Here is a 14,407-nt window from a genome sequence, read left to right on the forward strand (position 1 = left end):
TGAGCTAGAGCTTTCACGGGGGCACCCCCAGGGCACCTTCTAGGGATTCCAAAAGGTTTGGTCAGTTGGTTTGGTTTATGAAGGTGGTTGGTTTTCCCCCATAGAGCCGTGTGTAATTTTCTGCCTTGGTGCACAACCTGGTGGCACTGTGGTGAAGTGCGGGGCTAACAGAAAGGTTGGCAGTTCAAACCCACCAGCCACTCCTTGGGAGAAAGATGAGGCTGTCTGCTCCCATAGAGATCCACAGACTGGGAAACTCTACATAGGGTCTCTGTGAGTTGGAATCCCTAGGACAGCAATAGTTGGTGGGGCTGGTCTGCTCCTGTAAACAGCTTTGCAAACACAAAACTCATTGCTGTTGAGATGATGCTGATTCATAGTGACCCCATAGGACAGGATAGAAAGGCATCTGTGGGTTTCCAAGACTGAATTTTACGGGAGTAGAAAGGCTTGTCTTTCTCCCACAGAAGCTGCTGGTGGTTTCGAACTGCTGAACTAGAAGTTAGCAGCTCATTGCTTAACCACTGTGCCAAGGGAGATATTCTACTCTGTCCCATAGGGGGTGCTCTGAGTCGGAATCAACTTCACGGCTGTGGGTTGGGTTTTGATTGCTTTATATTGCCTACCATCTTTCAAGGTCCAAGTTCCAGGTTATGGTCTGGACTTGGCTCTGGCAGTTTCCTTCAGGAAACCAAGCCCTGGGGCTCAGCTGCTTGGCCTGCAGTGCTGGGACAGCCTCCTGAGGAAGACTCACCAGAACGGGGCACCCGGGCAGAAATGAATACGTGAATTCGGGTTTTTACCTGAAGAAAGCGATCGTAAGACTTCCCAGAACATGGCCCACATCCTGCAGTTGCCAGGAAACAAGCCACGTCATGTTTAGTGTTGTTTGTAGAGCCGCGGGTGTGAGTTAGCGCGCAGCGCTCGATGCCATGTCCCTGTCTGTGTTCCTCAATTTGCCTCTCTTTCTCCCTTTCTTCCAAGCCTCAGAAGAGGAGAGCGGGAAGCCTTTCCAGTGTCCGATCTGTGGTTTGGTGATAAAGAGGAAGAGTTACTGGAAGCGGCACATGGTGATCCACACAGGCCTAAAAAGCCACCAGTGCCCGCTCTGCCCCTTCCGCTGTGCCCGCAAGGACAATCTCAAATCCCACATGAAGGTAAGCCTTCCGCCCGAGGACCTCCCCGGCAGGGAGATGTGGCCAGAGTCCTGGCACGGGAGCCCCGCGGGATGCTTCCTTGCTGGGCAGGGGTGCCATTGACGGAGCCGAGGGTGTAGAGATAGATGCAGGAGGAGAAGGTTGGCACGGGTCTCCTTGTAAAGGTACCGATGCCTGTTTTGCAGCGGGAACTTGAAGGCCGAGAGAATCTTCTAGCATATGTAGTGTAGAAACAATAATAAAGGTAAAGATAAGCAAGTTGCTGCTGAGGCAGTTTAGACGCATGGCCACCGCAGGGCGTGTTTCAGCGTCTCGCAACGCGCCATTGTATTTTGAGTGGCCGTGACCATTCCGCAGAAGAGCACCATGCTTTTAGTTGGTAGCCAAAGTCTTCACAGTTGCCACCTTGCAGGGACTGGAGAGGTAGCACAGAGCCAGCTGGTTCTCCAGGGGAACAAAGGCCTGCCTTGTGTGTTCTGGGTCACTGGTATTTTCTGGAGCCCTGGTTGGCGTAGTGGTTATGCATGGGGCTGCTAACCACGTGGTCAGCAGTTCGAAACCACCGGCCGCTCAGTGGCAGAAAGGCCAGGCTTTCTACTTCCATAAAAAGTTTACAACCCTTGGACACCCAGAGGGGGCAGTTTTATCCCCATTTTACAGGGTTGCTATGAGTCAGAATCGCCGCGATGGCTGTGAGAAAGTGAGGAAGCGTTTGCGTGGGAACAGCAAAAAGGGATACGTCAGGGACAGAGTACAGTAAAGTAGGGCAAAAGTCGCTCAACCTGAATGCCAAAGAGAGGGCGTTTGGCCTCCCCCTTTCCAAGAGAGCGTATCTCTGTTAGCATAGAGTCCCTGGCAGAGGCAAATAACTAATGTGTCAACTGCTACCTGAAAAGTTGGAAGTTGGAGTCTGCTCGGTAGAAAGGCCTGGTACTCCACTTCTAAAGGGTTACCACCAGGGAAACACAGTGGAGCACAGTTCCTCTCATGACACACGCCTGTCACCATGAGGTGGTGCCAGCGCTGGTACTTTGCTCTTCCGCTTGCAAACCCAGCAGGGCACCCCGAGGCACCCTGCTGAGGGGTGAGCATTTGAAGGCTCTTTGGCTTTAACTCTGCTTAGCCCGTGGAACTCACTGGAGCCAGTCCTGGTGAGTGAGAGTCCTCCTGCTGAAACGGCCTCACTTCCTGGGATTATGCTTCACCACCCTTCGAAGGACATTGTTTCCCATGTTCAGTGAAGAACACGGGAACTGCAGGGGACCGGGGCATGTGCCATGTAGAGAATTCACGAGAATTTTTGTACCCTGCTTTTAGAGAAAGGGTTGGAAAAATCCTAGTCACATGCAGATCTTTTTAGCAGCCCCTCGTTAGCATGAGGAGTTTTGCTTAAAATGCAAGGAGAAAACGGATGAGACCAACAATCATTTTGGCCACAGAATCTTGGCGGCGTGATCGTCTGCCTCAGCTTCCACTCGTGCGTTTCGGTTTGAGGTTCAAGGGGGGTGTTTCCATTCCTTGGTTCTGTTCTAAGTGAGTTGAAGGTAGAGTCCAGTTCGCTTAGTGGAGTTTCCACAGGGAAAATGGGGTGGATTACAAAGACCGTCAGGGAATGGGTGATTCCTTGGGGACAGCAGGAAGGGGAGGAGGAGGGACATGGGGAGTCCACATCAATGTGTGAAAGAAGATGGGAAAGGTTCCACAGATAATCGTGGCGACGATTACACAGCCTCTCTTGATTGCATTGAGTGAACTGCTAAATTGTATGGTATGTTAATTACAGCTCAGTAAACATGAAAAACAAAACAAAAACAACCTCATTGCCATGGCATCGATGCCAACTCATAGCCAGGCCCCCGTGGGGTTCTGAGACTAACTGTTGATGGGAGTAGAGCACCCAGTTTCTCTCCCGAGGAGCTGCTGGTGGTTTCGAACTGTCGACCATGCTGACAGTGCGGAGCCACTACATCAGCAGGCCTCCATAAAAATAAAAGGAGTAGAAATCAGCCATGGAACATAAAATACAAAAGAAATACATCTGAACTGATAGACTTGACTCGGGATCCTGCGGTTTAATTTACTAGCAGGGTGACCTTGACCACATTTAGGCACTGGATCCTCTCCTCTGCTAAATGGGCCTCATGATGCTTGTGGGAAGGAGTTGAGATCATTATTTAAGGGGATAAAGCCGGCCTCGTGTCAGACACGGAAGACACAGTAGATAGTTATGTCTGACACTACTGCTATTTTACATCTTCCTAATAGCGACTCTCACTGATTTATTTTTTAATAGTGTTTTGCTCTTGACTTTGTTTATAAAGTGTCCACTCTTCAGCTGTAAAACAAAACAGAAGCAGCCCCCAGGATCACTGCCATCGCGTCGACGTGACTGCTGGTGACGCTGTAGGACAGGGTAGAACGGCCTCTGTGGGTTTCTCAGACTGACGCGCTATCGGAGTAGGAAGCCGCCTCTTTCTCCCGCCGACCCCGGGTAGAACATAATTAAAGCCTTTGCTTGTCTCAAAAGCTTGTCATCTAAGCCTTCAATGGTCACGGCTTAGAATTGTAGCTCCCCCAAAGCACGACGGGACACAACTTCCACGGCCATTGGGAATTAGTTTAGAGCATTAGAAATAAGCAGGGACAAGAATGAAATCTACAATGAGATGCGTTTTCTTTGCTTTTCCTGGTGCCTCCCATCCCCCGGGAGTAGCCCTTCCTCTTGGCAATCCTCTTGGCCCAGAGGTCTGGTTGGTTGAATTTTACTGAACGCACTCTGGGGTCTTTTCTTTAGTTCTCCTTTCCCAACACCTTCCCCCAAGTAAAATCTCCCACCTTCCCCCCTGCAAGGTGGATTTCATCAGCAGGATTTAGACTTAAAGAACAAATGCCATTCAAAGGAAAAGTGGCTTCTTCCCGGTTCTCTGTGCTTTGCTCAGGAGCTGTGCTTACACATCGGGTCTCCTGCATTTAAAGCTTCAGTGAGCAGAAAACTTGCATCTAGCCTGACACCTTGTAAGCTTGGTTTCAGCTCAGGGTCACTTAAAACTACCTATTTATAAACCCACGGAGGGGAAGGGAGGGGGAAAAGGCTAGGCTTTCAATAGCAGGAACTGCTGACCCTGAAACAACAGGGAGGCCAGGCGGGTGCTTTGATGATCCGGACAGCGGCCATGACAGTGTTACAGATGAGAGCTGGGAGGGCTCTGCGGGTCATGGGGCTCTTGGAATGCGTTCGGAACAAATCAATAACTTGGACAATACAGCAGTTGTGTGAAATTACTTCTTTATTTAAACTCACGGTGTCCTAACCTGTTGAGCTCCGACTCCGGCTTTGGATGACGGAGGTGAGAGGCGGGCTCGGGCAAGTTTAATGTTACCGAATGGGATACTCTTTCTTCCACCTGCCCTCCACCTCACTCGAGGGACGCGCTCTGTTTTAAAATGACAAGTGCTTTCATCGCACAAGGTTTTGCAAGTCTGATCTACACATAAATAGGAGGGCGTGGCCTTCTGCCTAGTAACGTCTGCTGTGTTGTTCCCCAGGAAAACCCACGGCCTAGCTCATTGCCACCAAGCCGATTGAACTGACTCATAGCAAGCATACAGGGCCGAGTGGAAGTCCCCCAGGCTTCCTCGGCTGACATCTTTGCCGCTGCAGACTGCTGCAGCTGTTCCTGAGGACTGACTGGGGGTGGCCTCGAACTACTGACCTTTGGGTCAGCAGCTGCGCACTTTAACCACCGCACCAATACTCGATCAACCAAACGCACTCCGACTCCTAGTACTCCCGTAGGACAGAGCAGACTGTCCCCAACGGGCTTCTGAGCCTGTATACCTTTACAGGAGCAGACTGCCTCCGCTTTCTCTCACAGTGGTTTCTCACTACCAGCTTTTGAGTTAGTGGCAAAATGCTTAAATCCTGGGCCACCAGAGCTCCTGAACCTGACCAGTTCGACTGGGTACCAGTGGTTATTGTTGTGAGGGCCCACTGAGTCAGTTCTGACTCAGCTACTCCATGTATGGTGTGCTGTCTCATCCTGCTCCATCCACACACCTTTGAGCTCGGGTCCATTGTAGCTCCCACTGTCCATCATCTCCTTCAGGTTCCTCCTCCTTTTCCCAGACTCCAGTTTTACGTTTGATGGCCTTCTGTATGGACTGGTCCCTCCTGATAACACGTGCAAAGGACATGAGTTGGAGACTGGCCATCCTCGTTTCTAAGATGTGTTCTTATTCTGCCTGTACTTCTTCTTCAGAGAGAGAGAGAGAGAGAGAGAGAGAGAGAGAGAGAGAGAGAGAGAGAGAGAGAGAGACTATCAGTAAACCCTGAAACCCACACTCACTGCCATGGCGTGATGCCGACTCTTAGCGACCCTCTGGGACAGGGTCGAACTGCCCTGGGTGTGTCCGAGACTGTAACTCATCCCAGGAGTAGAAAGCACCCGTCTTTCTCCCATGGAGTGGCTGGTGCTGTATAACCGCTGACCCTATACCAGCAGGGCTCTGATAGATACAAACATTGATACATTTGCTAAAAAGAAGTTTACCAAAACAGGAAGGTGTGTACAGCCTATGAGCTACACTCTCAAGCCCTGTGGCCAGAAAAGTCTTCTGCAGCATCTCAGTACCACAACATGGTCGGGGTGAATGCAAGGATCCTTTAGCTTCAGGAGATCAAATTCATGCTGTCTTATGGGGTGTTGTAGGGATTCAATGAGATAGTGCGCATAAGGCACTTAATTCAGTGCCCAATGTGGGGAAGCACTCAGTAAATATAGTAGAAATTATTGCCTAGAAGCCATCTGGATGCACATTAACATTTATATTTAGACATAAATCAATGAAATGGTGTAAGAAATTATTCTAAAGTAACTTCTGCGTTTTTCTTTTCTGGATGTCGCTTTACTGTTGAGGGCTTATAAACAAAAGAATATCAAATTAACCCCTATTTCTATCACCCAGGCATAATCATGATTACTATTTTGATGTATCTCTTTCAATATTGACCATGGATATGTCTATTTTTAAAAGGTGGCATTTTAGATAGTCAACAATTATGGGATCTACTTTATTCTACCTACGTATTTTAAATAAACAGTGCTTTCAATCCTCCCTTTCCTCTGTCATATAATGGGCGAGTTTTCATGACCTGATGTGGAAGGAACTTGTGAAAGCTGCCCCCAGCTTCTTCAGTTGCTTAGAAATGTATGAGTCCCTTTTACAGCTTCATAGGGGAGTTAGGTGTGACATAAGGTACAGCAGACCAGGAAATGTCAGCCAGACCGCCCGGCTGGGTTCAAGAACCCTGACGAAGTGCAGTCGGGCCGCAGGGCTGAGATCTCAGGGTGTGGAGGTCTCCTGGGCTGAGCTTTGGCCTGATGAAGTGCCTGGCCTGGTCCCATACATGGAACAGAGCTTTCCAGCATTTCCCTATGTTCTGAAATACCAAGGCCTCAGGCATGTGAGCGCACCTCATAATAATAATGATCATGGTAACTCCATGATACCATTTTAAAAGCCACCAGACAACTGTTGCTAACCAGTCGGTGTTGACTCATGGTAGAGGCCTGTGTGTGCCAGCTGAGAGGTGTGCTTCAGCGGGTTTCCAAGGCCTGCATTGTTATCAACGTTGTTTTCAAAGCAAGATCACCAGGCCTTTCTTCCTAGGCTCTCGTGGGTAGCTCCAGCCTCAGCCTTTTCGTTAGCAGCCAAGACCATTAACCTTTGGTAAGTGAGTTTCTCTAAATCAGGGGTCCTCAAACTTTTTAAACAGGGGGCCAGTTCACTGTCCCCCAGACCCGTTGGAGGGCTGGACTATAGTTTTTTAAAAAGCTGTGAACAAACTCCTATGCACACTGCACATATCTTATTTTGAAGTAAAAAAAACAAACAGGGCAAAAACACCCGGCGGGCCGGATAAATGTCCTCACCGGGCCACAGTTTGAGGATGCGGGCTCTAAATGTTGGTCTGTAAAAAGAATGACATCTTTTAGACAAGTTGCTCTTCACATTAACATACACGCTCAGGAAGTTTTTAAAGCAAGTGTTAGGCCAAGGAGAAAAAAAAACCAAAGTTGTTGTTCTAGGGGCCCTGGAGTGTGTTCCGACTCATATCGACCCACCTCACAACCGAACCAAATACCGCCTGGACCTGCACCAGCCTCCCAATTGTTCTTAGGTTTGCGCCCAGGGTTGGCAGCCACTGGGTGCCCGTCTTGTTGAGAGCCTTCCCTTTTTCCCTGCCCCTCCACTTTACCAGAGACTGTTCCCTCCTGATAAACATGCCTAATGCTCTTGAGACAAAGGCTCGCCATCCTTGCTTCTAAGGAGCCTTCTGGATGGAGGAAAACTGAAGCAGAAATGTTTTTTTCTAGGCGGAGAGAAGGGGAAACACTGGAAGATAAAGTGAATACTTACTTCCCTTGAAAAGCAAATGTGATGCTTGGTCCCTTTGGGAAGGTGTAGCTCAAACGGGGTTAGCCCTGCAGAATCCAGCTCAACCTCACCGGGTTTCCCTGTAATATCTCCTAAGTTCCCCACATTTACATATAGCTAGGCCAGGATTTGGCGGAAAAGACCCCACCTACAACCCTTATACACACCGTCTAGGCTCTTTTTAATTCAAGATAACTTCTGATTTTGGAACTTGGGCTTCTCTCCCTCTGCCATGCTCCTTCTTCCAGAAGCTGCGCTCTGACGTGGCTGTTCTTGGATGAACTCTGCTCCTCTCCCGGGTTAACAGATTTAAGGATGCTGCTGAAATGGAATCTGCCACCTTGCTCCACTCTCGGGGATGGAGGCTTTCTGCCTCGTGACCTTTACCACCTGGTCCTGGGGCATGATTTTGGCAGCGCCCTCCAGTGTCCAGTCCAGTCCAGTGGGGCTGTGACCTGAGGCATCCAAGGCGTCTGCTTCAGGGGGCACTGGACATGAGAGGTGGCTGGGGACCCCTCAGGCTTCTGTGAGGGAGTGAATGAAAGGATGAGTTCCGAATGAAATCCCTTTGTTGTGGAGGAACAGAGAAGGGCCATTCTAACAGCCAGCAACAAATGGTGTGTTTACCTACCCCCTGTTCCTCCCACCCCCAGGCAATGCAGAAGCCATTTAATGAACAGGCAATTGGCTGCAACTGAATTTAGGTTTGTATGGCTATTTCTGTTGCGAAGGACCCAGAATATCTTCTGCTGTTTTTTTCAAAAAGCCACAGTGGGGTGCTGTAGCGACAGGATCTCACCATTAACTTTTAATTTCTTTGCTTTTGTTGGTCACTTAACATTATTTAAAAGTATGTTTTGGCTGGCGGAGAACGCTTCTGGATTGCATTCAGAATGTATAAACAGCTGTAGCAAAGCTTGCTCTCTTGGAACGGAATCCTGTACCTGGGGGCCAGCTAGCACCGAGGACTAATGATGTGCCCTAAATCCTGATGAGGCCCGGGTTCGAATCCGACCGACATCGCTACACACTGATGCCGTGTCTCTTCTGTTTGGGGTTTGAATTCCTACCGCTTATTGGGCCCAGATGACATAATTGGCAGTTTCTGCTGCAGGGCCCGGAGGGCCAGTCCTGAGTGGCAGGGGTGGGATAGGTCAGGGCTGAAGGCCATTGGCTGAGATGAAATGGCAAGTTACGAGCTGATGGAACACCTGCCAGCCCCGAGCCCTGACTCAGGCCAATGCAAGTAGTTCCTTGCTTTTTCGAGCACTGGATTTGGAGCCCTGGTGATAAACATACTGCAGCTGATCCCCATCTTCAGTGGATTAAGGGTTTGGCTGCTCGTTGCAAGGTCAGCAGTTCACAACCACCAACTGCTTCTCAGGAGAAATATGAGGCTCTCTACTCCTGGAAAGAGTTCCAGTCTCAGAGACCCACAGGGTCTCTACGAGTCAGGATCAACTTGATGACAGTGAGAGGGTTTCTTGAAATTTGATAGTAGCAAGAAGAAGCCGTTTCTTAGAATCTTTATAGGTATTGTACATAGAAGCCTATGACTGGGTTTAAAAATCTGCCTCTTGGCAATGTCAGACATGAGAATCTGGAATGGGAAATAATCATGTTTGCAAATGATGGTTTTACCTTGCTTGGGAGTCCTTGGTGGGGATCAGAGCATGGCTTTTTTCCCCACTGGTTCCACATTGGGCTGCTAACCAAAAGGTCAGTGGTTCGAAACCACCAGCCGCTCTGTGAGAGGAAGTTAGGTGTTTTTGCTCCCCATAAAGTGTTACAATTTCAGAAATCCACAGAGGAGGGCAGTTCTACCCTGCTCGATAGGGCCAAGATGAGTCGGCATCAACTCGATGGCAGAGAGTTTGGTTTTTGCTTTCAGCACCTTGCTCTAGCAACTTGATTCTGGGGAATCTCCATTTCCCTGTCTATGAACTGGGAATGCCCTGGAAACGTTATTTCTCAGGTCCTTAATTACCTAAAAGAAGCTTCTAAAAAATGGAAATTGTGTTTGCAAAACAGTGTATTCTCCGGGCGACGATAACTGTGCGCATGCAAAGTGTTATTGCTGGGAGAGGAATTACCGGACAGTTGACCTCTTGACCCCCAATGCATAATTATGTCAGTTTGCATGGTACATCTCTGACGACGTCCACCGAGATGGGATGATGGGTTGTAAGGAGGATTCTCCCAACCACAGCATCCATAGGCGGCTGTGAGTGGGGCTCTAATGATGGGCTCTTAACCTACGTGCACCTGCCCTACGTTTAGGGACTCACCTCCATGCTTGGGCACAGTAATGAAATGCTGCACGGCTAATTTTGCCTCCTGGACCAGCCCTGTGTACTGTGAGGGAATCACTGATGGATGGTGCGGATAAGCAACCGGGCGTTCCCCTTAGCGCGCAGTGGATGTAGCTCATTCTTGTTGCTTCTCCATCAGGTTCATCAGCACCAGGACCGAGGAGAGACCTTTCAATGCCAGCTCTGCCCTTTCACTTCCTCCCGCCACTTCAGCCTGAAACTCCACATGCGCTGCCACCAGCACTTCCTGAGGACAGAAGCCAAGGTGAAGGAGGAGATCCCAGACCCCGATGTCAAGGGCGCTCCCCACCTCAGTGACAGTGCCTGCCTGGGGCAGCAAAGGGAAGGAGGAGGGACAGAGCTAGTGGGGACCATGATGACGTCTAACACTCCAGAGAGGACTAGCCAGGGTGGGGCTGGCATCTCGCCTTTGCTGGTGAAGGAGGAACCCAAGGAAGATAACGGCCTGTCCACCTCCTTTACCCTGAGTGCTGCCGACAGGCCCGCCAACCACACACAGCTGAAAGACCCCTCCGAGTATGTGGCCAACAGTGCGGCAGCATTGTTCTGCCAGGACATCTCTGTTAAGATGGCGTCTGATTTTCTCATGAAGCTGTCAGGTACTTGACTAGGGTTGTATTCGCTCTCTCGCTCTCTCTCTGTCTCCCGCCCCCCCCCCCCCCCCAACCTTCTCTCCCAGGGTTCTCATCTGCACAATGAGCTGGTAGAGAGAGGAGTTCAAGATCCCATTCCGTTCTCATCGCCTCTGCCTTCATAACTTTTCTCCTCGACCCGCCCGTTTTGTTTGTTTTGCTTTGTTTTTGCAATGCTTTGAAATGAGCATGGCTTTGGTTGGGTCTAGAAACAAGAGAGATTGTGGATTTCCTTCTGATTCACGATGCCCCTGGGTTTCGTTTTTTTTTCTTCTTTTTTGGGTGGGGGTGGGAAAGGATGGGGAGTCACATGGCATGCCATATTTTTGTCAGTTGCAGGGTACAATTTGAACTCTTTAATTTGTCTCGATGCTGGGTTTTTTTTTCTTAAGGAGATGGAATATACTACGTCGCGTTTTTCAAATATCTGGCGTTCTTAATTCAGAAGATTTCAAAGAGTATTATTTAGAGTATATAGACTTCACATTTGAGCAAAGGATAAGGTTGAAAGCCTTTTTTGAGGGGTAGAAAAACAAAACCAAGCAACCAGAGACTTCTTTCCCAACCACCATTGATGCCGTTTGGGAAAGAAGATGGAATAGACCCTATTAAAAAGATGATTCTTAGTTATTAACATCTCTTTCTGTCACCATCGAATTCAACAGGATGCTTTTGTTTGTCTTAGCGTGGTTTGCTTGTTTGTTTACCCCCTTTCAGTTGCTGTGCCTAAATTTCGAGGCTGAGTGGGGACTGGTGGGGGGGGGGGATGCCCAGGGAGCTCTGTTGTTCCCAGCCCCCTTCTGGAATGACAAGACATGCAGCTTGTGCTGCTGCTCATTATGTTTTTAAAAGTATGGTTTTAAATTTTCAAGGAGTTGCGGAGGGTGGGGAAAGGTCAGTTGAGAATTGGTTCTGTCTTTCTGGGAAGATGGCAGTCCCCACGATGATTTCCAAATGCCATTTCAGCTCTGTGGAGATTGACAATACCCTTTTAAGTGGAGAATAATTGGTCACCGCCTTCTTTCAATGGACCGTGAGTCGCATTTCACTAAATGTCATTGCCAGGTGAATTAGAGGTTCAGCCTCACTCTGAAGTCCCTCTGCTCAGTGACACTTCCATTGGTCCTTTGGAGACTCCTGTCTCTCCAGATCTTGGCCCCCAAGGAATGGGAGAAAGTAGCCCGGGAGAAATGAGGAAAAACAGGAAGGGATGGGCAGGGAGGTGCCACAGAAAGAAATGACCAGAGGAGAAAATAGAGCAGGAATAACCCAGAGATACACAGACAACCTGTAGTGTAGTGAGGGAGGGAATAAAACAGACAGTCAAAAAACCCCAAACTCATTGCCATTCAATCACAGAGACCCTGTAGGACAGCACAGAACTGCCCCTGTGGGTTTCCAAGACTGTAACACATTCCAACAGTAGAAAGCCCTGCCTACTGCCCAAGGTACGGCTGGTAGTTTTGAACTGCTGACTTTGTAGTTAGCAGCCAACATGTAACCACTGTGCCACCAGGGCTCCTGCTTAGTGGGGGATTGAGGCAAAGGGATTAAACTGTACTTCTCCGTAGCCTTGAAGTATAGCTGGGTCCTCTACTCTCCTTCCCCAGCTAGAACATCCCAATCCAAGGGAGAATGTGGTAGAAACGTGTGGTTGAGTTTTACGGTTTCAGATCTTGGGAAAATATGGAAAGGGGGGGTGGTGTGTGTTTCCATGCAGCCCTGATTCTTTGTTACCCCATTTCATCTCCAGGGAAACAGTGGTCTTTTCTCGATGGTTTCTCCGAAATGCTGACACTATCAGAAACCAAACCCAAACCCAGCCTGCTGCCACTGAGGACATTCTGACTCACAGCGGCCCTCTGATAGGTTTTCTGAGGCTGTAAAACTTGATGAGAGCAGACGGCTTAATCTTTACTGGTGGCTTTGAACCATGGACTTTGTGGTTCCTAGCCCATCATTTACCAGACAGCACCACCAGAAGTCTTATGATGTTCAAACAAAGGCCCCCTGGTGATGTGCCGATTACAGTGAGCTGCTACCTGCAAGGTCAGCAGTTTGAAACCATCTGCTGCTCCTTGGGAGGAAGCGAAGCGTTTCCACTCCTGTAAGGATTCAGTCTTGGAAACCTACAGAGACAGTCTCCCTTATCCTAGAAGGTGGCTGTGAGTCAGAATCGACTCGCTGGCATTGAGCTTGATGTTTTTCTTTTTGCTTTATGGTGTAATAAGAAAGGAGTCCTGGCGGCAGCGTTGGGTAAAGCATTGCATGAACTTCAAGGTCAGCACTTCAAAGCCACCATGTGCTCTTTGGGAGACAGATGGGGCTTTCTCCCTGGGAGAAAGATTTACAGCCTCAGAAACCCTCTGAGTTGGAATCCCCTCTACTGCAGTAGGTTTTATCCACGGTCCTTGGTTGACACCGTTGATCTGTGCCTGGTTACTCACCCGTAGGTTGGGGGGTTTGAAGCCACACAGTAGCTCTGTGGAAGACAGCCCAGGTAATCCCGCATCAAGATTATCGCTGAGGGAATCCTGTGGAGCTCAGTTTTACTCTGTCCCCCGTAGGGTTGCCACCAGTCTGAATCAGTGGGCTTGGGGTTTTGAATTGTTCCTATAGTGTATTCCTGAGGGAAAGTATGCAAATAACATACTCATTTGGCATAGCTCCTTACTTCACAGAGAAAACCCAAATAAGGGGTGAGTAACCCTTCGTAAAGGGTTGCCATTGCCTTTTCTCCTGGACTCCAGGAGTCCTTTAGACCTGGGGAAGGGGTGGGGGGGTGCCTTGGCAAGTGACACGCGGCTCCGGCTGGCCTCAGCTCTGAGCGTGCCATTTCAGCCCGTAATTAGACACAGAGACCATCTCCCTCCACGGGTACAAGACCGGGCTTGTAAGGCTGCTGAGAGCCAGGATTGTGAGCCGGATCACACCAGGGGAGAAACCGGTTTGTGGGGGTGCTGGTGGTGGTGTGAAGTATGGTGCACCCCAGCTCTCTATTGTGATCTGATTTGCTCAGTTGGGTACTGATGTGGGGGGGGGGGCATGCTGCTGATTGCTTGGCAGCCCCGAGTTTTGACCGACTGATCAATTGGCATATGAAAACCGGTAACAAATGTCCGTTCTTTATGCAAAAGGCCCGAGCAGCTATTTTATGGTGGTGCGCTCCAGGTCCTGAAGCCTGACTTGTATCCACTGTTACCTAGCAACCTGTGATAAAGTCACCGGGGAGTGAGCTGCATCGGTAATTTGTGTGTGTGCATATTTGGATGTAAATGTAAACTTGGTGAGTGTGGTACTACAGCCCCCGGGAGAAGACCTGCTGAAGGGAGAAGAATACGTCTGGGGGAAAGGTTTGTATTGCTATGCCCCCGACTCTGAGGTTGGTCAGGAGAGGCTGCTGCCCGGGTGGCTGTGTGGATGTGATTCACGGACAAGGACACATGCTGCCGAGCTACGCCCGAGTCTTAGCCCTTCCCACCGTCAGGGTCGTCAAGTAGTAGCTGGCGCCCGGCCTTGTCCCCTGGCATTATAACGGTGCATTGTTCCTGCGCCGCGTTCTTAGACGGGCTCTGCCTGTGCACCTGCTGGTACGATTGGGTGCAGCTGTTGGTGGTCGTCCAGTCTGTGAGCGTCCGTGCCAGCCAGATCGCGGTCTGCAAGCCCGGAGCACAGTGACAAATTCAGGCGTTGAAGACGTGGACTCATTTCTAAAAACATTCGATCCTTTCTTGCCGAGTGATTCAGGGGAGTCTTTGTGGCTCCTCTGATGAGAACCAAGCATAAAAGCACTATAGGGGCGGCCCCCGGCCCCCACGGGGTTCAGTTAGTAACGGACTGGCATCAT

General features: G+C 49.6%; 1 protein-coding gene across 5 annotated transcripts in view; it reads left to right on the plus strand.

The window, feature by feature from the left end:
- The window catches only part of ZNF827 (zinc finger protein 827), a 229,589-nt gene that overhangs the window by 65,538 nt on the left and 149,644 nt on the right, over positions 1-14,407 (plus strand). For all 5 annotated transcript variants that reach the window (XR_012783445.1, XM_075543725.1, XM_075543726.1 and 2 more), the window contains exons 3-4: positions 985-1,157; positions 10,047-10,527. Coding sequence is in view for 4 of the 5 variants with exons in the window: in XM_075543725.1 (XP_075399840.1) it covers positions 985-1,157; positions 10,047-10,527 (654 nt within the window). In the remaining variant the exon portion in view is untranslated. The remainder of the gene's footprint in view (positions 1-984; positions 1,158-10,046; positions 10,528-14,407) is intronic.

The sequence above is a fragment of the Tenrec ecaudatus genome, chromosome 3 (genome assembly GCF_050624435.1).
Source record: "Tenrec ecaudatus isolate mTenEca1 chromosome 3, mTenEca1.hap1, whole genome shotgun sequence".
Classification (NCBI taxonomy): Eukaryota; Metazoa; Chordata; class Mammalia; order Afrosoricida; family Tenrecidae; genus Tenrec; species Tenrec ecaudatus.